The sequence below is a fragment of the Peromyscus californicus genome, unplaced genomic scaffold (assembly GCF_007827085.1).
Source record: "Peromyscus californicus insignis strain IS unplaced genomic scaffold, ASM782708v3 Scaffold_4__1_contigs__length_199733344, whole genome shotgun sequence".
Taxonomy (NCBI): Eukaryota; Metazoa; Chordata; class Mammalia; order Rodentia; family Cricetidae; genus Peromyscus; species Peromyscus californicus.
Genome location: NW_026294562.1, coordinates 26,113,404 through 26,138,367, shown reverse-complemented (window position 1 = coordinate 26,138,367; position 24,964 = coordinate 26,113,404). Strand labels below are relative to the sequence as shown.

The following is a 24,964-nucleotide window of genomic DNA, read 5'->3' as shown; positions in this document are numbered from 1 at the left end:
AGAAATAATAAATTTGAGGTATTTTAAGGCATTCAATATTTCACATTTTTGTGATGATTATATAACCTATATAAATATACATACTATTTTTGGAGCTTACATTTTGAAAAAAAAACTAGTGAAGTTGTAGCATATCCAAATGTTCCAAGCCAGGGGATACTTTATTCATTCAAATAAGGGCTTGGCAATCTCTCCTGAAAAAGTCACTGAGGAGAGCTAATATACAAGACAAAATACCTCCATCCTAAAAACAAGCAGTTGTACAATTCACAAGTAAAAGTGATGTCTGAAATGTGTTCCCAAGGATTATCAATGGTATGCATCCATGAGTGGACCTTTGCACAAGTGTCATACATCACCCACACAGACGAAACAGTTTGCAAGAGAAAAATCAATGGAATTGCACAGCTATCCTTCAAGTATAGGGAAGAGATGCTGACCATGTGTTCAATATACAGAGACAACTGTAATTTCACTTTCTCTGAAGTGTCAGTGCACAGGAAATCCAGTGACTATGGGAGGGCGGTTATTAAGTAGACTATGGCATAACAGAGTAATGGTGATGCTCAATAACCTGTGCTCTAATTTTAGTCCACCACTTACTTGTGTAACTTTCTTCAAGCTCGGTAACATCTCTATGCTTCAGATATACATGCTTCTGTTCCATAAAGCAGGCATAGCTCCTCTTTCCTCCCCAACTGTGGATGCTCAGACCCCTCCCTAGTAAACATCTGGCATGGTTATCTCTATGTTGAAGGCTGCCTCCAATGGAGTAAAACATGCAACATGATCACACTCTCCTCTTAGGACAGTCCTTGGGGATAAATAAGTCACCATGCATAAAGTGCATAAAGTGAACACGCAAACAGGCAGGAGAACGTAAGGGTCGGCGGTTATTATTGCAGTAGCCTTCTTAGGAGGCTTCCAACTTCTGCAGTAATCTTTACTATCCCAATCATTCGAGCTCAATGTAGTGCTTTGAAGTTAATAAAATTAACTTCCATGTCTTCGGTGAAGAGAGAGGAAAGGAAGTTGTTTTGAACCTACCATTGTTATTTGGAAGTCACATATTCTTGATATCTGAGGCCAGCTACCATTTACTACTTGGCTATATTTTTCACTTTCTATTTGTATAGTGAGCTTTTAGGGAGTGTTATTGAGAAAGAAGGGAAGTAAATCATGTTTTCACTAGGTTTGGATTGCATTTATTTCATAAAAAGTTATGACAAGGATCTGAGTTTGTGGGGTCATTTTCTGAGATAAGAGGAGGTCAATGTCCTGAGCTTATTCTGTTCTGTGCAGACACAAACAGTTATGGTAACCAGAGGGCTGGATCTTAAGTTCATTTTGTTTATTAGATTTTTTTTGGTCTGGCTTGTAAATATTTGATATTTATAGACTAAAATGGAGATTGAATTTTTCCCCAAAAAGCTAGAGGCTCTAAAATAAAACTCACCCGAAGGCTACTGCTCACAGTGACTGGTGCAAGGCCTCATGTCTAAATTTGAAAACAAGCATCGTCCCAGACAGTCAGATTATACATTAGATGGGTCCCCATCCAGAGGCCCCATCCCAGCATGTCAGGAGAAAGAGAGACTGGACAAGTGCAAAGTGGCTGAGAAGTAGAGGCTATGGCTGGTAGAGGAGATATCTGTGTTTTAACCTAATTTCTCAAAGAATATTAATTGTACAATTTGGTTTAAACAATGCATAAAACATATTCCTTTCTCCTTCTTCTAATTCAGAGCCCTCAAATTTACAATCCCATGCTCCTCTATTTGTCTAATATTTTTATTCTGTGCACAATTTGAGAAATAATCGCCCAAGTGGCAACCTGTTTAGTGAAAATTCCGTGCTGTTTGCTTCTTATCCACCCTTACTCATCTGAAGCCCTTGAGACCCCAAGATTCTATCCATGACAGTCAGGGCACAGATCTCTACCCCAGAAGGCACCTCACTTCATGACAAGTTGAATAGGTTGGAAGTGGATGGCATGAAGTTTTAGTATATCAATAATGTCTGCCCATTTCACCTCCCTAACACATTTCACCTCCTTAATCACTGTCAACTTTAGGGAAAATGGTCCATTATTTCACCTATTTCACAGTAGAGGTCCATAGCTTCTGCCTCCGTCCACGCATAATTCATGTTCTTAGGACCATCTATGTGGTCTTTATAGACGACAAAATGTTCATGCAGAATCATCTGCACAGTTGTTTCTTTAGCTCCTATCTCTGTAAAGAGTATGTATTTTTCCCCCCCGGAGCTGAGGACCGAACCCAGGGCCTTGCGCTTGCTAGGCAAGCGCTCTACCACTGAGCTAAATCCCCAATCGCAAGAGTATTTATTTTTATCACCGAATTTCCTCTTCAACGCTGTAACTGAGCACTCTTGAAGCCATCTTCTCCGTCTCCCTCAGAATTACTCATTCTCCACTGTCTGTCTCTTTGATGGCTACAAATTGCAAAGTATTATTTTCCCTGGAAACAAGGCAGATCATTGCATTTCCTTAGCTATTCCTTCTCTGCTAGGTTAGATTGTTATTAGCTGTAAGACTGGGATCCCAAGGCCTCAGAAGTCATGCCCTGTGGGTCCTAGAGGACTTCAGAGTCCATCATTTTCAACCTCATCCAAGCCATTCTGATCCCTTCTCTCCATGTGCCTATCATGTTTATTAAATTTAGGACAGACATTCCTTTCATATACCAAGATTCCTGCCCAAGACAGAGCAGGCAGTGTACTCTACAGGGTTAGAGTCACATTGTCTCCGCTCAACCAGACAGCTGACTTTCTTGTTGAAGACCCAGCTTTGCTCTACTTTAGAGCTAGGGTATTGAGATGTCCCAAATTTCTTGTGTGTGGAGGGGAACCTAAGCAATGACAGTTGAACCCAATATAACAAAGTTTAGAAAAAACGCACATGAAGAATGCTGAGCAACTGCTGGACCTGACTATTGTAAAGACAAAGACCAAAGAGAGAAAAAATATTATCCAAGTTGGCCAGGAAGCATCTAGACACCCACAACCCTGTGACGTGTAAAAATTTGGGCTGCTGTCTCTTGGAATGCAACCACAATTACAGATCCAAGGGCCCTCATGGATGGTGGCCAAGTTTTCCTCCAAAAGCCCCGTGAGAGCTAGGCACTCCTAATGAGTTCTTGATGCTTCTAATCACCTCCTGTAACACCAGAATCATTCCTAGATTTAACTGCACCCAGGGTGACCAGAAGCACACAGGGACACAGGGACCCCAGTTCTGTTTCATCTCAACCCTCTGGGTCTTACAATCTTTCTTCCCCGTCTTCTGAAATGTTCCCTGATCAGGAGTTGTTTTGTAGATGCAGTCTTTGGAACTGGGCTCCACAAATCTGCAATTTGATTGACTGTGGTTTTCTGTAATGAGCTCTGTCTGCTGCAAAGAGGAGAGATGAGATAACACTTATTTATGGGCATAAGGATGAATATTTAGAATATTTAGAATGTAGTTAGGACTTATGCTGGAAGTAAAAACTAAAAATTTAGCCGGGCGGTGGTGGCGCACGCCTTTAATCCCAGCACTCCGGAGGCAGAGCCAGGTGGATCTCTGTGAGTTCGAGGCCAGCCTGGGCTACCAAGTGAGTTCCAGGAAAGGCGCAAAGCTACACAGAGAAACCCTGTCTCGAAAAAACAAAAACAAAAACAAAAAAAAAAACTAAAAATTTTTAAAAGGAAAATGATTGTATCATGGAGATAGTTTCAAAATGTGGGTCCATCATTTGCTGCCTGAATGGTTTGGCCAAATTGCTTAACTCCTTTTCCAAATGCCAGGTGACATGCCAATCACTGAAAGCTGGACCAGGAAGCCACTGCTTTTAGACATTTCTTTAAAAATAAACCAACAGTGGAAAGGCAGGACAGATGAGAGATAAACCAAAGTTCCAGTCCTGGCTCCAATCCTGTTCATCCCCCTTCCCATAAACGTGGGAGCTTCTTGGGCAAAGTTACTTAAGTTCTCTTCATGTTTCCCTGTATGTAAAGCAAAAATACTGTAATACTTCCTTATAAGATTGTGGTAATATCCAGGTGGTGGTGGCGCATGCCTTTAATCCCAGCACTTGAGAGACAGAACCAGGCGGATCTCTGTGAGTTTGAGCCCAGCCTGGTCTACAGAGCGAGATCCAGGACAGGCACCAAAACTACACAGAGAAACGCTGTCTCAAAGAACCAAAATAATTAGGTGGGGCGTTACATGCAGAGCTATTAACACAATATGTGGTCCACAGTGCACATTCAATAAGAGCTAGTTGTCATTGTTGTGGTTAATCAAGTTTAAAAAGAAAAACCACAAGTCTGCACTGAAAACTGCATGACTAGAACAGGTTAGCTGAAGTGATTACGGGAACTGTGCAGCTCATGTGTGAGACCTGGCTTAAATAGCCTATGACTTCTCTGATGGAGAAATTCCAAACCAAGGAATAATAGCATCTAAGTTCTGAAATGATAACTGAAGAGAGGAGACACAGTTTCATTCACTGCACTGAAGAAGAAAAAAATCCTTGGTTCAATTATCTTATCATCTGGAACAACTAGTTTTAGAACAAATTGAGTATATGCAATTTGTTTAATTAAAACCCAAAGAAGAACACTTTCCAAGTTGGTTTTATATGACACCAATCCTTTAGAAACACATCTAATAGATATTGATTTAAGGTAAAAAAATGTTCACATAATTCTATGTAGTTATGTCCTTCCTACGTACAAATCTGCAGGATTCACATCAGTATTTTAAAGACACTTAGAATTCCTTCAGAAGCAAGGCAAATCAACCCTAAACCGGGGTTTTGTTCCATTTGATATTTTCCAAACTATTTGGCCAGGGACTGCTCTTTGCAATAACTGGTCAAATTTAGGAACACACTTCCTCAGATCTAGAAAGGGTTCAGAGGCTGTATCTGTGCCTCTGCCTATGGTGGAGAGTAGAGATTTCCATCTGAAGTCATTTTAAGTCATCGTCATTGTGACCATGGACGGCAGCTACTAAATCACCACCTCGTGCCTCATAAAGAATCCCAAACTAGACACACCATTCTGAAAGCCTCGACAGTCAGAAATAACTGGAATTATAAGAACGAAACAGTGGGAAAGAACTGAGAACACAGGAATAGGAGACCTTGTCATAACTCACCATCACTGCCATCAACATTGTTGAGATTGTAATGTGCAGCAGACACTCTAGCAAGGACCACTGGGAAAGAAATATGATCATTAAGTGATACAACCCAGTTCTTCATCACTCTTATCTGCCTGTGCATGATTTTTTTTCATTCCTGAAATTCCTATCCCTCCGGAAATATGTATTTTTTAAAAAAACACTAATATGAAAACTTAACCATTTTGGGAGAAGGTACTTATACATTTTACATAGTAGTATTTTCAGGTGTCCTAACTCAACTCATAAAGAAGAAATGAAGGATATGTCTTGGGATTGCCTCAGGCTTCCTCTTGTTATAGGTCACATAGCACTCCTCTCATATGTGGCTTCTCTGAGTCTTGGTTTCTCACTATAAAAGGAATGTGTGAACCTCTGTTATCTACAAGAGTCCTTCCGGCTTTAACATTTTATGATTCTAGGATCTATAAAAATCTCATTATTAGAAGGCCAAGGTCAATTTTTGCTATTAATCAAAAAAGCCAGATGTTCAAATATAAACAACCAGATGCTCAGGGAGAAACACACACACACACACACACACACACACACACACACACACGCACACGCACACGCACACGCACACGCAACACGCACACGCACACGCACACACACATGCATGCACACACACACACACACACACACACACACACATACACACACACATGCACACACACGAAGCGAGAGAGTAGGGGAGGCACAGAAAGTGATATACAATGCAGAAATACGAGGCCAAAGAAGAATTCATAGAATACCAGAAATAGGATATTCTGTTTTGTTTTTTAGCATCATTAAAGAACAAAAGACAATCAAGTGGGACCATTTCATAACCACAGTGCACAATATACCCCAAGGGAAAGAAATGAAAATACTTCAGAGATGGAAAGAAATATTCGCTGGGAAGCTGGTGGGGAGATTCCCTTTCCTAAGTCATCTGGGGTGGAAGACACAGAGTTAAACACGAGGAGTATTCCATCCCTAGAGCAAGTGCAAGGAATAAACACAGAACAGAAGATACAGTGGAAGGCAGAAGGGAAAAGAGAGATCAGGGAAATGAGAGGGTCCAGACGGCACAGGATAGCCACCCTTCTTGCCCCTCTGAAAAGCAGAAACAGTTGTACCCAGTGCATTTAACCGTGACGTATTTGCCTCTCCCTAGAGTGGTGCTGAGACCCGATTTCAGAAAGAAACCTGAAAGGAGAGTAGGGGAAGGAATTTTTTCTTCATTGTAAGGCTTTACTAATGATAATAAATAAAGGATGTAAAGTGACCCACCATCTATAAGCTCTTTTCAAGAATCAGACTGTAGGACACAGGTTAGCCCGATTTTGAAGCCTGGCTCAACCACCTCTTAGCTAGGTGACCTTGTTTCATAATTCCTCCAGGCCTGAGTTTCTCACCCAAGAATAGTAATGCCATCTATGTTGTAAGCTTGATATAAGATTATTCATCTGAAGATTTCAAATTCTTGAAAAGTAAGACCTTGGTAAATACCATAGACTATTACAACTATTATTTCAAGCACTTTACATTCATTATCCCATTGTTTAATTTTCAAATAATCCTGGGAGTTAGGCACATATACTAATATCACCAGCTACCATCCAAGATCCCGCAGTTCATGGAAGTTAAGTGTGTCCAAGGTCACACGGCTCGTCACTAACATATTTCAGAACTGGAACTGTTTAACATTCATAAATGTACAGTTTATTGAAGGTTTAAATTCATGTTTAAATTTCATTTTATATGGCAAATAGTGCTATTTTTTCATTAATATATAAAGTTGGGTTACGTCAAAATCGTTCTGCTAGGGCCACTGTGTAAGAGACAGGGGTGGGAGAAAGCAAAGTCAGAACCATTGTTCTAATACAATTGTAAAGATGTCCTCATCTTTATTATGGTCTAGTTCAATTGTGGTCTAGTTCAGACCAAAAGGACAACTAAGGGAGACAAACTGAAGTGGGTGTGGAGGCATAAAGCGAAGGAGGAGTCAAAGATCGCCAACTTCAAAGGGCTCCAGTGGTTGGTAGTGACAGGTGGAAATGGGGAACTGGGGAAGGGTTTGGGCAATGTGGTTCATCCAGGTATGTTTCAAAGATGCCTGGTAAGGACGTGGAGTGTGAGCATGTGCTTTGTGAATGCAAGATTTTGCCGCTATTATCACTACCTGTTTTACACTTTTATTTACTCTCTCTCTCTCTCTGTCTGTGTGTTCATGTGTGTGTACATGTCTGCACACACACAGAGGCATGCCACAGCTTGCATGGGGAAGTTAGAGGATGATGTGTGGGAGTTAGTTCTCTCCTTGCACCATATGGGTCCCAGGGATTCCACTGGAGCCATTACACTTGGTGGCAAAGCATTTTTGCCCAATGAGCTATCACGCTGCCCTCAGTTTTTGTGGCAGTTTCCTTTTAATGAAATGAGTAGCTGATCTAGAACCAAGCCTTTTGCTCCCTTCCAACTTCCTAGAAAAGGCATGTCAGTGAAGCTGGGAAAATGGAAGGTCGCTTTTAGAGATCAAATATTGAATTATAAATTTGTTTTGAAGTAAGAGAGAAAAGTGGAACAATTACTGACTTTTTAAGATTAAGGAAAATGTGTCTTTTAAGAACTGACTTTGACAGGATAATATAGCCACATATAGAACTGAGCAACCTGTATATTAATTAAAGCAAAGTGTATAACGGTGGTAGTTAAGTAGCCTTTACTTTTGGATAAGGTTTAGTTTGTATTGTGTGGTTTGAAGGTGTTACAAAAAAAGTCCAATGGCTAAAAATTGCCTTCCCAACCCTCCTAAAATATTGCTTCAATGTACAACGTTAAAATTAATTTCTTCAAATGTTCTTTATATTGTAGATTGCACACTTATCCCACACTCAGAAGCTGCATGTTTTCTGATAAATTAATGGAATAGGGTACAATCTAGCCATTACAGTCACCCAAGGAGACCATGTTTTGAAGGGTCGGGAGGAAGAGATTCCTTCAGAGTGCATGCCGCTGAGCTAGGTTCTTGAGATAAAAGGTCAAATGCTTCATCGTCTTAAGATGCTTATGTCCTGAGAGTAGGCTACATAATACTTGTGGGTCTAGGGGAATTTTGAAGGGTAGAATCAGGGACTAAGAAAGGAAGAAGGTAATCTATAATAGACTGGACATTCTGAAGGCTTTTTTCATGCTCCCAGTGAATCTCCTACAGATCTTCCATTTTAAGTTGGTAGGCTTGATATTACATGGGCTTAGAGTACTATAAATCTAATTCAATGACTTTGAGGTTTCTGAAATTTAAATTACTTAAGTTTTACTATATCAGAACTTGGACACTATTGTTGATGATGAAATGTCCACAACTAATTTTTATGCTCCCTACCTCCTCCTGGAATGCTAGGGCAGCCAGGGATGATGAGGAAACAGAAAGGAATTAGAGCTAGACATACAACCGAGACCTCTTTTGGTTGTCGTTTTGTTTTTTTGAGACATCTCACTACATAGCCCTGGCTGTCCTGAAACTCATCATGTAGACCAGGCTGACCCTGAACATGTGGAGATTCATCTGTCGCTACCTTTCAAGTGCTGGGATTAAAGGTGTGTGCCACCATGCCTGGCTGGGACCTACTTTAAACAGCAAACTAACAGTGCTGTGTTTTCACAGATGGCATCAAACAGGTACTATACGCTAGAACTCCCAGTATCAGAAATGCTCAATCTGGGCTTTAGAAGCTTGAGTGAGGCTCACTCTGGATCAGGCATCTTCTAGCTTGATGGCATTGGATGCATAATAATATGCATCTATGTTTTTTGAGTACGACCTCCCAGGCACTGTGCTCCATACTCATAATGCAGACTATCTGTGAACTCTCGGATTTCATCTGTTGAAATTCTCATCCTCAGGGTGATGGTATTGAAGGTGAGGCTTTTGGAAGGAGCTTTAGGTGGTAATGGTGGAGTCTGCATGAATGGGATGAGTGCTCTCATGAAAAGGATCCTGGTAGCTGGGCGGTGGTGGCACACATCTTTGATTCCAGCACTCAAGAGGCAGAGGCAGGCAGATCTCTGTTAGTTTGAGGCCAGTCTGGTCTACAGAGTGAGTTCCAGGCCAGCCAGGGCTACATAGAGAAACCTTGTCTTAAAAAAAACCAACCAATCAACCAACCAACCAAAGTAAACCCATAAACCACAAAAGAAAGAAAACGTAAGTCTCTCACTCACCCTCTTTCCACTGCCAAGATGGAAGGAGTTGACCATTTGCATTCCTGAAAGGAGGCGTATTCTCACAGACCCTGGTGTCAGACTTCTGCCTCTAGAACTGTGAGAAACAAATGTTGGTTGTTTAAGCTACTTACTCTACGGCTGTTTTTGTTGTTGTCCAAACTGACTATAGAGTGTTTTATATATAATATTTAATTTTCACAAAAGCCACTGAAGTAGATGATGTTATTTTCCCTATTGTGTTGAGAAAGAAATTTAATCACATGTAAGTTCAACGTCATACAACCCATTATTTATCAAAGAAGGTATTTGAATATGGGTAGACTTTAATGGCCGTGTTTAATCAGCTTAACCTTCAGACATCCAAATCTTGCAGGCTGTAGTTCTCTTACTTTAAAACATTTGGGGCTAGACAGTGTTAGTACCTCTTCGCAGCTGGCCTTAAAACACTAGGGTTCGAATAATATGGACCATACATATATTTAGGATTTAGTCTGTGTTTCTGAACACACCACTGCGGGGAACTGTGATATAAAGATAACTTTCTGAAACACGCCCTAATTTGTTAGCCTTCCTTTGCATTTCAACCAGTCAGATCATAGTATCTACTGTTCCACCAAAAATGCTCTTCCTTCATCAATTTTCAGCTTTTCAATTTTATCCATCCTTCAAAAACCAGAATGCTAGCTCCTCTGTGTAGCTGTTGTGAATCTTTGGAGGTTTAAAATGATGTACTGGACTGTTGGAATTTGGGGCTCGGGGAGGTGTTTCTGATAATGAGAGGAAAGCACCAAGGATACAAACGTGAGGAGGGAACCCCCAGCACGAACAGGAAGAGGACCGTTGCCAGTGTCTAGTGACCTGTGTAAACAAAGTCTCCTTTGCGACAGATGACTGGCAAGCCACCGAATCATATCCAGCGGTGCTGGGCCAACGAGTGTATGGTGAAGAAGAAGCAAGATAACATATACAAACTGTCTAGCACTGTGTGTGGAAGGGCCACAACATGGCAGTGCCTAAGATGAATGCCTTAATGGGAAGCAGGACATGGCTTTCATACCACAGCCTACAGCTGACACAGGGATGGTATGACGAGAACTCAGAGAGGAAGAGCTAGGAGGAGACAGGAAGGAAACACTAAGGGAAAAGTGAGAGGGATGAGAAAAGAAAAGCCTAAGGAAGCTGTGATGAGAAAGAGAAGGCTAGAAAGAATGAAAGAAAGATACGTGGGGGAGATCAAAGTGCCAGGGCTAGGCGGGAAATGTTTGGCCACACTGCAGAAACTGACCTGGAGGATGAATCCCAGAGGCAACCAGGTGCTGCACCCAAGCCTGGGGCACCTGTCACTCATCACTACGCTCTCAGCTTCATTCCCGTTTCCCCAACACCTGTCACGTGTGAGCACTGTCACATGTGTACTAGCTTCTGCCTTCTCCACACGGTGACTGAGGAGGTTGAGAGGAAAGGGTGGGAGGAAGGAGCCTTTGCTCTGAAGGCATCTCCAGGAGAAGCTGCACTCTGTGATTTCTGCTCCACTGCTCTGGAGCCCTAGGGGAGAAGGTGCTTCTAGGTGCTACCATTCTCAGGGTGGCATCACCCTCCCCTGATTGCATTTACAGGTCTTTCAATGTGTTTGTAACTAATGTGAATTATTTGAGAAAGAAAACGTTCATTTGATGCTCCTCCAGAGTTCAGCTGTTTTCCCAATGGAGAGAAATCTAGAGAAAGAAATCCAGCCATCCCAGGAGTCAAGCAGGACTAGGGTCCATCCCATGACATATTAGAAGTAGTGTTTGATCAGACAGAGATGAATCCATGTATTTCACCGGGACTGGAGGGCTCTTAGTGTCCCTAATCATCTGTAAAATGATTGAATTTGTGTCTGTTGCTTCATGATTTATGTACTTTATTCACTTTGGCCACCATGGGCCTTCCCTTAAGGAACTTTCCTACAGCACTCAGTCACATTCCACACAGGGCTGTTGTGACTTTAGAGGCATAGTTAGATGTGGGGAGTGAATACAGAGACAGGAAACACAGAGGACACGCGTGAATTTGAAGCATTTGCTTTTGACAAGGTGAGGTGTGTGTTCTCAGTTCTTCAGACTCCAAGTTCTCCGGACCCAGCAGAATGGCAGACACTAAGACAACACGGGATTTTCTTCAGTTCCATTTCTCCCAGTTGCTGGAGCCCTGTTGAAACTTGGCCACTTTCCTTAAGACATCTACGGAATGGGCGGGGAGGCGTGCACAGCATAGGTACACGACTGATCCCTAAGTCAGGCTGATGTCAGTCGCCAGGGAGTCCAGAAGACTAAATACAAATGGTGGACCGAAGAAAGGGAGCTGAGTCTGGGACCACTTGCACAGGTACAGGGAACCCTGGTGCTCTCCGACAGAGAACAGTACAGGATCCAGGGAATGCAAATCTACCAAACCATTCAAGGCGTGGTATTCAGGCGTAGGTTCTGAGGTGACAGTTGGATGGATAGTAGAGAGGAGGCTGAAGCTGTGGAGGTCTGGCCGTGAAGGAAGCTGAGATCATGCGAAGCCCTCAGAGGATGCTTAGCACCGGGGTGAGGAGGTCACTTCTGGGAGGACCACTTTTGAATGTCGTGTGAAGGTGTGCGATTAAAAGCAGAGGAGCGGGAGGCAGAAAAAAAACTGCGAGCGCCCACGGTCAGTTTCTCCAAGAAGCCTCGACTTGACCAAAGACATACCGATACTAGAGCTGCTTTTCTATCTGCTCAAGGGCAAGCTTCCTGTGGGGGTGGGGGTGGGGGTGGAGGGGATGGAGTGGGGTATCTAATCAGCCGCTGGAGCCTAAGCAGCCTCCAAGCCAGCGAAGTTTCAAGTTTCTCCTTGCCAAGGTCGCACCACTACAGGTGGGCTACTCCAAGCCCCGGGCGCCCGCTTCGCTCCACGCCCACCCTGCCCGCCGCCCCGACCGTCCCCCTCCAGGCCGGGGCACTGCGGTGGGCTGTGCCCGGCAGGCGCTCCAGGAGCTACGCAGCGGCAGCGGCGGCTGCTCCAGAAGGTCTGGCGGGCGGCGACGAGAGGCTGTGCCCCAGTTTGTGTCCAATCAGGGAGTGCGGGCTGTGCCCCGAGCCGGGCAGCAATGCGTAAACAAACCCTCTGGCAACTCCTCCGCCCCCTTGGCGCGCTCGCCCCGCGCCCATCGCCGTCGCCTCCGCCGCCGCCGTCACCGCGGGCTCGGCTGCCGTCGTCCTCCCCTCCCCACCCCACCCCACCCCCGCCCTCCCGCCGCCGGGGCCACCCGGACCCCCCGCCCGCGCGACTCGCGCCCCGCCACCCGGCCCTGCTCCGCCCCCGCCCGCGCGGGCTGCTCACCTACCGCCCCACGCGCGCGCGCGCTCGTGCACCACGCGCCCCGTGCGGCCCGCCCGGAACGTGGCCTCCCGAGAGCTAGGTAAGAGCGATGCTCGGGGACCCCGGTGGCTTCCCGGCTTTGGGAACTTTCTAGCGCGGCTGTTCTTCCGCTGGGCCCTGGGCTCGATCCCCCGCGGGAAGCCCTGCGAGCTCAGCGGGCTGCGGGGGGGGGGGGGGGGGGGAGGGCCCGCGCGCAGCCGGGGGTCCCAAGTTGCCCACGCCAGGGCACGGGTGCGGGCGGTGCGGCTGGGCCGAGCGGGCGACGGGAGGGTCCCCGGGAACTTTCTCCTCCCCCGAGACGCGCCTGCCAGCGCGGCCCGCGGCCCTAGCCCCGCGGTGGCGGCTCCCGGGCTGGAGAGAGACAGGGCACGGTGTTTGAAGAAGCTGACGCAGTTGGTGACGCTCGCGGCTTCCTGAAGGGGACCGACCACGACCGAGCGCCTTCGCGAGGGGGGACGCGTAGGGCGGGCGCCCGGGCCTTCCCCCCCCCTCCACCCCGTCTCGTGGGAGCTGCGTGGGGAGCCCCTCGGGCTCGGGGCTCGAGCACCTCTGCCCGGCGGCCCCGGCAGCGCGCACCCCGCTTCCGTTTGGATCGGCTCGGGCTATTATATAAGATGCCACGGAGAGCAGAGGGGCGAGCGGGAACGCGGCGGCGAGGGCGGCGGGGACCCACCTGTGCGCCACCGCGCGCCTCGGGGGTCGGGTCGGGGGGGGGGGGAGACCAGCCCTGCCCACCGCGCCCCTGCCCGCCCCGGGACGCTCGCTCCCCGCCACCTCGCCCCGACTCCAGGCGTTTCTCGCTGCAGGCGTCTGTACTTTGAAACATTTGTTTAATATTAAGGAAGCTGCGTGTGCGGCCGTCATAGTACGCCGGGAACGTGTGGCCGTGAGCTCCGGAGCGGTGAATGAATCATCGCCCCGGAGGACCGCGCTCCGATGATTCACGCGGGCTCCACGCGCGCGCGCGTACTCGCCGTGGGCCTCCGACCCTGGAGAGCGGCCCTTCTGCGAGTGATGACGCCTGCAGGGGCGGGGGGGGGGAGTCCATGCGAGAGCGCGGCGGGTGTTTGTGTTTTAAACCTGCCACTGTAACTTTGAGGGTGTTGGGCTCCCCCACCTTCCCTAGCCTTGCTGAGTGTTTTCTGGAAGGGAAATGAAATTCCACCTGGCTGCGTTAATGAGGCAGAGGAGGCGCTGATTCGCTGCAGGCCCGGGTCCAGTCTCATTCAGAATTTGAATGGTGTCAAGTGAAGGAGGTCTCTGGCTTGGAAAGACTTCTAGTAATTGCGTCAACTTCAGTAGTTTTCAAGTAATTAGTAGAATCTTAAAAAGTTGATCTTAAACAGTTGGTCTCTTAAGGAGATGATATTAAAAATTAGCTGGGATTCGGGTTTTTTGTTTGTTTGTTTAGTTTTAAAAGGTCATCTAATTTTTCATTCTTGAATACAGAATGTTTCCGACTGTCGTCATTCTTAAATGCTAACTTGATTCATCCTCACCCCACCCCGCATTTGAAGGGCTACAGAGCAAAGTTTTCTCATCAATTGGGGCTCACCTCCGGTGGCCGGACCCCACAAATACTCTTGGTGACTTGACTTCCTTAGTTCGTGGTCCTCCCGCCAACTACTCGATAGTCCTTTTTTCCTCATAGCTCCTAATCGCTAATAATATTTTGTGGAGGCATTCTGTAGATCTGCTCTCGCCCTACAAGAATGTAAGTTCCACGGAGAAGAGAAGGGGGGGTGCTTTTCCTGTTTCTTAATTTCTATACTGGAATCAACAAGCCCCACATATAGTCTGGGCACAGTAGGTTTGTTGACATCCTGAATAAATAGTGTTCCTGATTCTTGGCAGGACCATTTTGACAGTTGCAGTCCATTGCCTTTGGTGGGCAAGCTACCGATATGGTGCGGTTCTGAATGCCTCTTTACTGTTGTAATTGTCTTGTGATTGATTGTTTTTCTCCTCTATGCTGTTAACGCACAAGTTGACAAACCTTTACCCATCCTGTCTTAAGACGCTTGGCATGAAGAAGGATGTGGAGCTTTGGAACTAGAGTGCATTGCCAAGTGAGCAAACCATTGAAAATACAGGTAGTGGTTGAAAATGGAAGTGCAAAAAATGTTGAGGTGAAATCAGCAAAGGTAAATCATCACTGATCTGTATGTTTCCACTCGTTTGAACACTGATAGTTCCCCATTCCTCTTTCCTACCTGGAAACTAAACTCATACTTAGCAGTAGTGAAAGCTGTCCACACTAACATGGTAGAATGTTAATTTTAACAAACCCAAAGTTTTCTTTCTCTGTCAGCGGCCCTAACTCTTAATTTGTTAATGTTGGTAACGCCACAGAATGGTAGGTAAAAGGTATTGCTTAAATTTATCCTTTAAACTTCTCGATTGAATATTAAAAGGACTAAGGCTATAAGTCAGCAATGTCATGGAAGGAAGATTTGAATGTCACATTTAATACTCCCCAGGAGACTACCTTGATAAAGTCTATTATTATAAAGAGTGAACTTGGAGTCAGCCTCAATCTTGGAGCAGTATTTTCGGACTCCATTTTCCCACAGTCCACTGCTAAGTAAGCGTGGTCACCCTTCCATTCTCCTTCCATTGTGGTAACTGTGGTCACTTTTGGAAGTGTAGCTTCAAGATTGAGCGCGGCATTTTGGAGCTGTGAGAGAGCTTGAAGTTGCTGGGTTACAGTCTTCCTTTTTCCCAGGTTTCTGTCTGAAGAGGCAGTGAAGTGATTTGCTCAAGATGCAGAGCTGGGATTAGAACCAAGAATCTGGAGTTTATATTGTTGGACACCCCTGGGTACCAACAGGGGGAGAGGAATTGTTCCTACTACTAGCAGATTGTCTGCCTCTTGCTTGTGAACCTTCGGAGAGTAAAATCCTGCCTAGATTCATACCTTCCTATGTCCCACATCTCAGGGATTCAATAAAAACTTGCTGAATGTGGTTGGACAACTGGCTTTTCTGTTGAAAATATCTTTAAGAAGGAAAAACTGGGAAAGAAGTTTTCTGGCAAATACGATCAGGCTTCACAGCTTTATAGTGATAAAGCTACCAGATAATTTTAATGTCTCTTAAGTTTTAATGAAAGTGGCTTGAAACTTTTAGTGTGTGTTTCCTTTTAGTTGGCATAAGTAGTGTCAGAAGACACAGCAGGAGACAGAGGTTAGGCCGTGTAGTGGTCTTAGGTCTGTGACAGTGGTCAGTAGAAAAGCCTGGACCCCAGCTCCGCCTCTCACTCTCTTCTGTTGTGTGTGTGGTGGAGTGAGTGGTGGCGGCATTGATGCCGGGTACACCGAAGGATTGTGTGAGCCTGACATGGTGTATAAGGACCTGGTGGGTACAGGGCTCTTAATAAGTAACCAAAAGCTGGGTGTGGTGGAACACACACTTGTAATCCCAGTACTTGGGAAGTTGAGGCAGGAGGATCAGGAACTCAAGGTCATCCTTGGCTACCTAGTGAGTTCAAAGCCAGCCTGTACTAGATGAATCCTGGTCTCAAAAGTAAATAAGAAATAAAATAAATGGTAAGCGCTGTAGACTGCACATTTATGTAGCTGTGAGGCTGACACAGAGGGATTGAATGACTGCTAAAATCTAGCCCAACTCTGGTTTTAGGAACCAGTTACATCTGTGCTGTTCTGCATTTTTAACTAAAGTGATTCCTACATCCCAGTCTGTTATGAACTACCAAAAAAAAGTGCTTAGTTTCTAGGCCTCCTAAGAATTTGTTTAATTAACATTGATAAATTAACTCCATTTTTATTCTATTCACTATGTAGATTAACTTGAACATTCTCTTAGTTTGCTATCTGAAAGGCAGTGTGAGAAGAATATGGGCTAATCAGAAGCTATGAGAGCCTTACAAGTTACATAGAGAGGGTATGGCAGATAACCAAAGGGTGTGTCACGGAACTGTTAGGGAATCATAAAGAAAATACATGGTGATTTTAGGGAAGAAAAACAAAATCTATTACTAGACAGAAAATTCGAGGAAGAATTGGGGGATTTTGCATAAGACCTAAATGATTCTGTAGGAGTAGAACTGGCAGAGATTTGGGGACAGACCTGTATGGAGACTTGAAGGAAAGAAAATGTGACCGCATCCAGAAATGGAAGAAATGTGGTTGAGTTGAAGGCTGAGGAGCTAGAAGGGTTTCATGGGAAAAGGGGGCTACGTGGAAATGTTAGGGCCACATTATAAAGCGTCTTGCATGTTGGGTTTGTAGTGGAGAACACCAAAGACATGCTAAGTGCAGAACAATGTTATCAGAGTTACACTGTAAGGCTCGTCCACATGGGGAGCAATGTGGCTTCAGTTGGGGGTCTGTTAAAATAGCTTCCAGAAGAGCAGCAATGCCAACTGCTGAAGTCGAGGGTGGGTGGTGGGTGAGTGAGCCGCCGTAGAAGGGAAGGCGGCACCACTTGTTGGCCATGGGATGAAGGAGATGAGAAGACAAATAGAATATTAACCTGGGGTGGTGCTGGCAGGTATTAAAATGCACAGGGAGAGCTGTGGCAGCGCATCTACGACTCAAATATGCGCATTCTTTGGTGCTGATGGAATAGCTCAGTGCACAGGGTTGTTAAAATTAGATAAAGATATGGAAGGGTATCATTGAGGAGAGGATGATAAAACTGGGAATATATGCTTGAGAATATTGGAGAGACAGTGGATGAAGATTCCCTGAAAACAAAATCATGGCTTTGGGATTAGCTCCACAGTAGAGTGTTTGCTTGTAACATGCAAGGTCCTGAATTCAATCGTTAAACACCGTCCCAAACAAGCAAGTGTTAGAAGTTTGTAGGTGTTTGTAGGTGGAGTGGCTTTCCATGGAGGAAGGTAACTAACGCACCAGGCATTCCTCAGGCTGAAGGAGCGTGAGCAGATAAAGGTTAGCGTCACATCTAGATTGGCATTCTACCCATGCTTGTTGTGCTGATTCAATTATGGGATACTATTTGGACAAATAATGCCCATTCTTTAGAAAAATTTTAAACTATAGTTTGGTTTGTGTGTGTTTTGGGGGTGAGGTATGTGTGCATGTCATGGCTTGTGATTGGAGTCAGAGGACAGCCTGCAGGAGTCAGTTCTCTTGTACTATATGGGTCCCAGGGATCAAACTTAAGGTTGTCAGCTTGGCCATAGGGACATTGACTGGCTGAACTATATCACCAGCACCCCTCTTAACCGGCACCTCTCTTTTTAAGTTACGTTTTTTTATTTGCATCTTGGGGATGGCCATTTCCGTTCTAAAGGAAACTCCCCCTCTCAGTAATACATTATTTATCATCTTGATTATGATGAAGTTATTTCTGGATAATCATGACACTAAGGCAAAAAAAAAAAAAAAAGGTGAGTCCAAAGATAATGTTGGTTTTGATGGAGGAAATAAAGCTGTTGTTGAAATTAAGAGTTATCAGCTGGGCGGTGGTGGCACACGCCTTTAATCCCAGCACTCGGGAGGCAGAGACAGGTGGATCTTTGTGAGTTCGAGGCCAGCCTGGTCTACAGAGCGAGTTCCAGGACAGGCTCCAAAGCTACATAGAAACCCTGTCTCGAAAAACCAAAAAAAAAAAAAAAAGTTACTTGTATGAAAAATGAGAAAGATCCTGCAGCTAATAAACAGTGACAGCAGAGTTCACGCAAGGTTAGCATACAAATGCTACTTTCCTATATACCAAGAATGAAATTTGCAATTAAGAACATTGTCCTTAGTTAGGTTTCTGTTGCTGTGATAAACATCATGACCAAAGGCTACTTGGGGGAAGAAAGGTTTTATTTCATCTTAATACTTGGTGATCATACTCTGTCACTGAGGGAAGTCTGGGCAGGAACTTGAGCAGAGGACATGGAGAAATACTGATTACTGGCTTGCTCTCCATGGTTTGCTCAACTGTGTTTCTTACGTAACCCAGGGCCACCTGCCCAAGGGCTGTACCTCCTACAGTTGGTTAAGCCCTCCGAAATCAGTCATCCACCAAGAAACTACCCCACGGATATGCTGACAGGCCATTTTGATGGAAGCATTTTCTCAACTGAAGTTCCCTTTCCCTGGATGATCCTAACTCATTGACAAAAAATGCTAGTGAGCATAAACACATTACAGTTTTCATTAGCTCACCAAAAGAAATGAAATGTTGAGTTTTAAGTCTACAAAATAGGTGTAAGGTCTGTGCGATGAAAGTATAATGTTGAAAGAAATTAAGGAAAAGTTAAGGCAATAGAAATTTCATATTTGTGAATAAGGAGACTCAATATTATCAGGACTTCTGTGTTAAGCGAATCCAGGAGAGTCTGTCAAAAGGTGTCAAGGATTTCTTAAGATATAAAATGGGGAGAAATACACTCACGGATACAGAACAAAGTAAACAGCCATCATTGTCCTCCGTTCTGCCTGGGGGTGAATAGAACCAGCTGTCAAGTTTCTGACCACCTCAAGAGAGAGCGCGAGCAGCCCCTCCTCAGTTTTAAGCAGACACATACCCTGAAAAACCACACCTCTATCGGGCCAGATACCCCAGGGTCATTGGTGGAGCGAATTCCCACTACACTTCTGAACTGATTTATAAATTCAATGCAATTTCAAATGAAATTTTATTAGTTATTTTAGGAACACTGATAAATTAGTCGTAGAGTTTATATAGGAAAGCATGCACAGTATTAGAGAACGGAGTTGGATGATTGACATTACTTGGCTTTAAGACTTAATAAAGATGAGGCAATCAAGGCAATGTGGCATTGGCAAGAGATTGAACAGGCAGGTCAGTGGACTAGAACCCAAGATGAGGCTCCTGAGGTCCCACACAGTTAATCAACTGATCTCTGACAAGGAGCAAGGGCAACATGATGGGGAATTGCCTTTTCAGCAAATGGTTTGAGGACAACTGGCCTCTATGTGGAAACTAAAAGATAACTCAAAATAAACCATAAACATGAATTTAATCATATAAAACTATTAGGAAATAGCAGAGGAGAATATGGCGATAACTAAGTTTGGCTTTTTTTTTTAATTTTGCCTTTTTATTTATTTATTTTTTTTCCAGAGCTGAGGACTGAACCCAGGGCCTTGCGCTTGCTAGGCAAGCACTCTACCACTGAGCTAAATCCCCAACCCCTATTTTTTAAATAGCACAACAAAGGCATAATTCATGGAAGAAAGATAACAGAAGTTCTACCTATTAAAAATTTTGTTGTCAAAAAATATGCCTTGCAAAGAGACACTGTCAAGATTCTAAAAAGATGAGTTATAGGCCGGGAGAAAATAGCTTCAAAAGATGTACCTGATGTAGAAGTATTTTAAATATACAAAGAACTCCCTACAACTCAGTAAAAACTCTTATTTAAAAAACTAGCTAAATGCCTTACAGACACCTCACTAAAGAAACTGTGACAATGGCAAGATAATGATGTGAATAGACGTCCCACGTCATAGACATCAGAAAAATGCCAATCAGAACAACAGAGATACCACTCGGCACCTCTTGAATGACCAGAATCCATCACACCAAAAACACCCAATGGCTGCAAGGGTGTGGATCAACAGGGACCCTCATTCACCTGCTGGAGGGAATGCTGGATGATACAGCCATTTTGGAAAGTGCTGTAAAACCAAACACCTTTACCAGGCATTCCAGCAGTTGCATTCCTGGGAATCTACCAAAGGTAGCTGGGAATTTACAGCCATTCAAAAAATTCCCCACACAGTGGTTCTTAGGTCCCAAACTTGGAAGCAATAAAGATATCCCATCTTCTTCAGAATAAATGAAGAAGATATCTAGACAATGAAATAGTATTTAGTGATAAAAAGAAGCTATGAGAAGATATGGATAGGGCTAGGGAGATATCTGAGTCACTAAAGAGCCTTGCAAGCAGGGAATCTGAATCCAACCCTCAGAACCTGTATTTAAAAAAAGAAAAAGAAAGATGAACAAGAACCCAGGTGGGCCGAACAGGTTTGTAATCTCAGCTCAGAGATAACAGAAACAGGTGAATCTCTGGGTCCAGGGAACTCACCAGACTACCCTGTTTGGTGAGCTCCAGACTCACTGAAAGACCCTGCCTGTTTGAAAACACAAAATAAAACAAACCAAAAGAACCAAGATGGGAAATGCCTGGGGAATAACATTTGAAGGTGTCCCCAAGCCCCTTCCCACAAAAAACCACGGGCAAGACTTCAGTACACACATGCTTCCTTCATGGCTACATGGCTCCGATTACGTGTCATTCTGCAAGAGGAACCACCATGGAAACAAAATAATACCTGGTTACCAGGGATTAGTGTGCAGGGAGGGATGAATAGGAAGAACAGAGAGGGTTTGAGGGCACTGGAAGTATGCTATGTCATACTATAGTGATGGACACACGTCATTACATTTGTGTAAAACTGTAGCCTATGCAATTAAAAGTTAAAGGAAGGCAAAGCTGAATTCTGAATTTTAGAGTAGTTTGTAGATGGCCAGTGGCTTCATTTGAAATGGATTGGTCATCTTTTGTCGATTTGTTGAAAAACTGAGAGCGAGGTGTGAAGCTGAGGTAGAGTGGAAAACGTTTAGAAGGCTCTTCGCCTGCATCCACTGAAGATCCAAAGGCAATGAGAGCTCCTTGTGGAGCAAACATCACTCCTGTGCTCATGGCTTCCTCCAGCAGTGTGCAGAACACTGGAGGTAGAGATGGCTTGTCTGTTTCTGGAACTGCCAACCCCTTAGGGGCACTCAGTCAAGGACAGGGACCAGTGAGAAATGGAGTGAGGATGGCTGGGAGAAAAAACAGGAGCATGTGTAATATATTGACAGCAAGAATGAGGAGAAGGGGACGATCTGGAGGGCACAGAGGGAAAGGCATGAGGGATATTCAGGTTCTTCTAACTGTGCTGTGACCCGTTGTGAGTTATGATAAAAACTCAAGGTGAAGCTGAGCTGAAGGACGGCGAGGGGACCAGCCCATTGGAAATAGAAAGCAGGTAGGTAGTCTTCAAGAACCATGAGGCCAGAGTATCACAATGATTATATATCTGCTCCATCAAGCAGAGAGCATATGCATTAAAGTTCACGGGATTAAAAAGGGAAAAGGTGGGGAAGAGATGAAGTTATTCTGTCATTTAAAAGATGAGGGGAAAGTTCTAAGGTCTTTTCATTTGTACAAATGTGAGGGAACCCCAGACATTCGGGTTTCTGAATTCTAGTTAGAATTGGTGGCGAAGTAATTGAAGTACCCACTGACTGAATCTTAGAAAGTGTCCTCAGCATGCAGCTCCACCAGTGCTGTGGAAGAGAGTCAGTCCCTGGGCTGTCAGTGGGAGGAGGGCACTAGCAGCTCCTTAGCGTGTAAGAATCGGTGAAGAAACAAAACACAGACCTCTACCATTGAAGGCTAGGTTGGGAAAGATAGCTTTGTGCAGATCTCAGAATGACTGTGTGTGCGCACCACTTCACCTACTCTGAATTATGGAGGGAAAGCTTGAGGCTTCCCAGCAAAAATGCTTACCCAAGTGTCTTTACTTCCGAGGTCCAGAGAAGAATGCACTAAATATCATATTTAATATCTTTGATAAAAAAGATCCCCTTTCCCCAAATCCCACTGTTTGAGAACTGAGACTCATGAACCAGACCCATGGCAGTCACACACCAAGTGTTTTTCTGTGAGGAGGAATGTAATGTGGAAGAGAGAAGCTCCAGGAGTATATTGGGGGTACCCCTTATTTGGAAACCTCTTGAGCCAAAAAAAGGTATCAGTTTCTTTGTGTAAGGTTACTGACTGCCCGTAGCTTACGTGGATCGGTTTGACCTCTGCTGCAATGTTCTTACGTCAACTGGGTGAATGAAATGATGAGGACAGCTAGCCGGGGTCCTTTGTAATTACTTCCACACCCCGCCTAGTGGATCTCGCTTCCTCTGCGGAAACCTCAGGAAACTCGCAGATGTCCAGACCAGCTTTGAAACCCTGTGTTTGAACACAGATCTTTGACTTCGAAAATGTGGAAACTTCTCTCCATAAAATGTTTCAGAAACCCCTAGTGTGCTTGCACATGCATCCATACGTGTGTTCACAGCACCACCCCACCCCACCCCACCCCACCCTACCCGCATCCTCTCTCCTGAGTCTTTTAGTGTTCATAGAATCTTTGCTGCTGCCTGCCCCCTGCCCCAGTTCTGGGACTCAAACCCAGGGCCTTGAATGCACGGCACTCGTAGCCCACTATTTCTGATTCTACTAACTGGCTATTGAGCGTTTTAGTTTCCTCAGTCATTGCAGAGGAGAAAGTCACATTTTCTGTATCTTCTAAGGATTTGATGTTAAAAAACCCTTGTAAATAAGTAGAGTTATGGGAATGTCAAGGGATCAGTGTTACCACAGGAAGTGCAATGTCAACCTAGTCTCAGATCATCCCTTTCAAGTAGTTATTTTGAACAGACAACTGTTGGAATTTGGCAGGACACTGGTTTAGCCTTCTATGTTAGTCATGGCAACTTTCCTCCTTTATCCGTGCCAGACTGGCTACGTGAGATTTTAGTCATGTATTTCCTGACAAGTGGAATTTCTGCCTTATGTATTCTTCTTTTGGCTTTTCGAGACTTTTTTTTTTTTATTGTAAAATGTAATACATGTGCAGAAAATGTTTGAAGTGTAAATGTACACATTAACAAACTGTGAAAAGTGAGCATCCATATAATTACCACCCAGCTCAAGAACTAGACCCATTTAATTTCTTCCACATGGGGAAACTTCTATCTTCTTAGATGCTTGGTTTGTTTACTTGTTCTTTTGGGGAGTCATGAGTAAGAGCGGAAGGCGGGTATTAAGTTTTGACAGGTCGGAGTATGTTCCTTTTGAGTGGAATCAGACCAAAAGTGTAATATTAGTGTTTTACTCTCTAGTTATTCTTGGACTTTATTTGCCAATATAGCTGTGAATTTAGTGCTAAGAACAAGTGCTTGGATTTTATCCTTAAAGAATGAAATCTTCAGGCTTAGCATCTTCCATTTGTGTTCGTTAGATGAGCATAAAAAGGCTGTAATCCCCTGGATGTGGAAACGGCCCTCATGCTTATCTCCTTTTAAGTTCTCATCCTCCATCCTTCCCTGTCTTTAGAAGCAGACCAGCCGAGGTTTCAGGATCAACAGCTTCTTGGAAAATACTTCACAGTATCAAGACAGGCACCTTTCAGTTTAGGTCACCGTAAGGAAGACATGAAGAGGCAGGAAGGGGTGGATAAAAAGGCCTCATTGCACAAAAAGCCGTGTCTACCTTTAGTTATGATCTAGGGCCACAAATGCTTTGTCAGGGCACATTTTTAAATTTTTAAAAATCTGTTTATTGTTTTTTCAAGACAGGGTCTTTCTGTGTAGCCCTGGCTGTACTCACTCTGTAAACTAGGCTAGACTTAAAAATCAGAGATTGGCCTGCCTGTCTGCCTCCTGAGTGCTGGAATTAAAGGTGTGCCCCACCACACCCCCAACTAGGGCTTGTATGTATGTATGTATGTATGTGTGTGTGTGTATATGTATATATATATAGAGAGAGAGATTAGCTAGATATAGATTGATATAGATATATGTGTGCATATATGTATATATAACCTTGCAGGTCCTTTGAGTATACAGTATGGGTTCTAGTTTTGGGGTTTGGGGGATGCCTGTGTGTACAAGCATGTGTGTCTGTGTGTATTTCTTGTGCTTTTTCTTTAACTCTTTCTTCTGTTTGTTTCATCCTAGTCCAGTTGGTTTGGTTTCGCTTTATCTTATTTTATCTTCTTATTATTCTTTGAGATGCCTCTTAGTTTTCTAAGGATAGACAGAAAAGTTGTGGATTCAGATTGAAGGGCACATGGGGAGGATCTCGGAGGAGTTGGGGGAGGAGAGCCATAATCAGAATACATTGTATGAAAAAAAACCCATTTTCAGTAAAAGAAGAATAGAGGAAAAATAATCCAGTGCCATAAATCATATTTTAAGAGTAAATTGATGAATTAATGGACTAATAGTCTTTTGTGCTATCTAGAAAAGAATTCTTTATTGAACTTACTTGCTTAAGTTAACTTATTAAATGTGTCCTATTTGCTGAAGCTGTAGCCTGCCAGCCTTATGTTTGCCTTTCTCTTGCTCCAGTACCCACAAGAGCTGAAATTACTGGTGTGAGCCACTGCACCTGACCTGT

General features: G+C 44.2%; 2 protein-coding genes across 10 annotated transcripts in view; one reads left to right on the top strand and one right to left on the bottom strand.

Annotated features, from left to right (window-relative positions):
• Ankrd1 (ankyrin repeat domain 1) overlaps positions 1–13,806 on the bottom strand; it is a 237,738-nt gene extending 223,932 nt beyond the window's left edge. For 2 of the 6 annotated variants that reach the window (XM_052714275.1, XM_052714276.1), the window contains exons 1-2: positions 13,461–13,806; positions 9,398–9,494 (exon numbers count right to left, since the gene is read on the bottom strand). In XM_052714275.1, coding sequence (XP_052570235.1) covers positions 9,398–9,494; positions 13,461–13,651 — 288 coding nt within the window. In that variant the 5' untranslated portion in view covers positions 13,652–13,806. Of the gene's footprint in view, positions 1–9,397; positions 9,495–10,685; positions 10,917–12,748; positions 13,397–13,460 lie in introns of those variants that run through there. The other 4 variants (XM_052714277.1, XM_052714280.1, XM_052714278.1 and 1 more) reach the window with 3 other exon arrangements.
• Positions 11,665–24,964, top strand: part of Pcgf5 (polycomb group ring finger 5) — a 122,679-nt gene continuing 109,379 nt past the window's right edge. For 2 of the 4 annotated variants that reach the window (XM_052714286.1, XM_052714281.1), the window contains exon 1: positions 12,702–12,827. The gene's annotated coding sequence lies outside the window, so the exon portion shown is untranslated. The other 2 variants (XM_052714284.1, XM_052714283.1) reach the window with 2 other exon arrangements.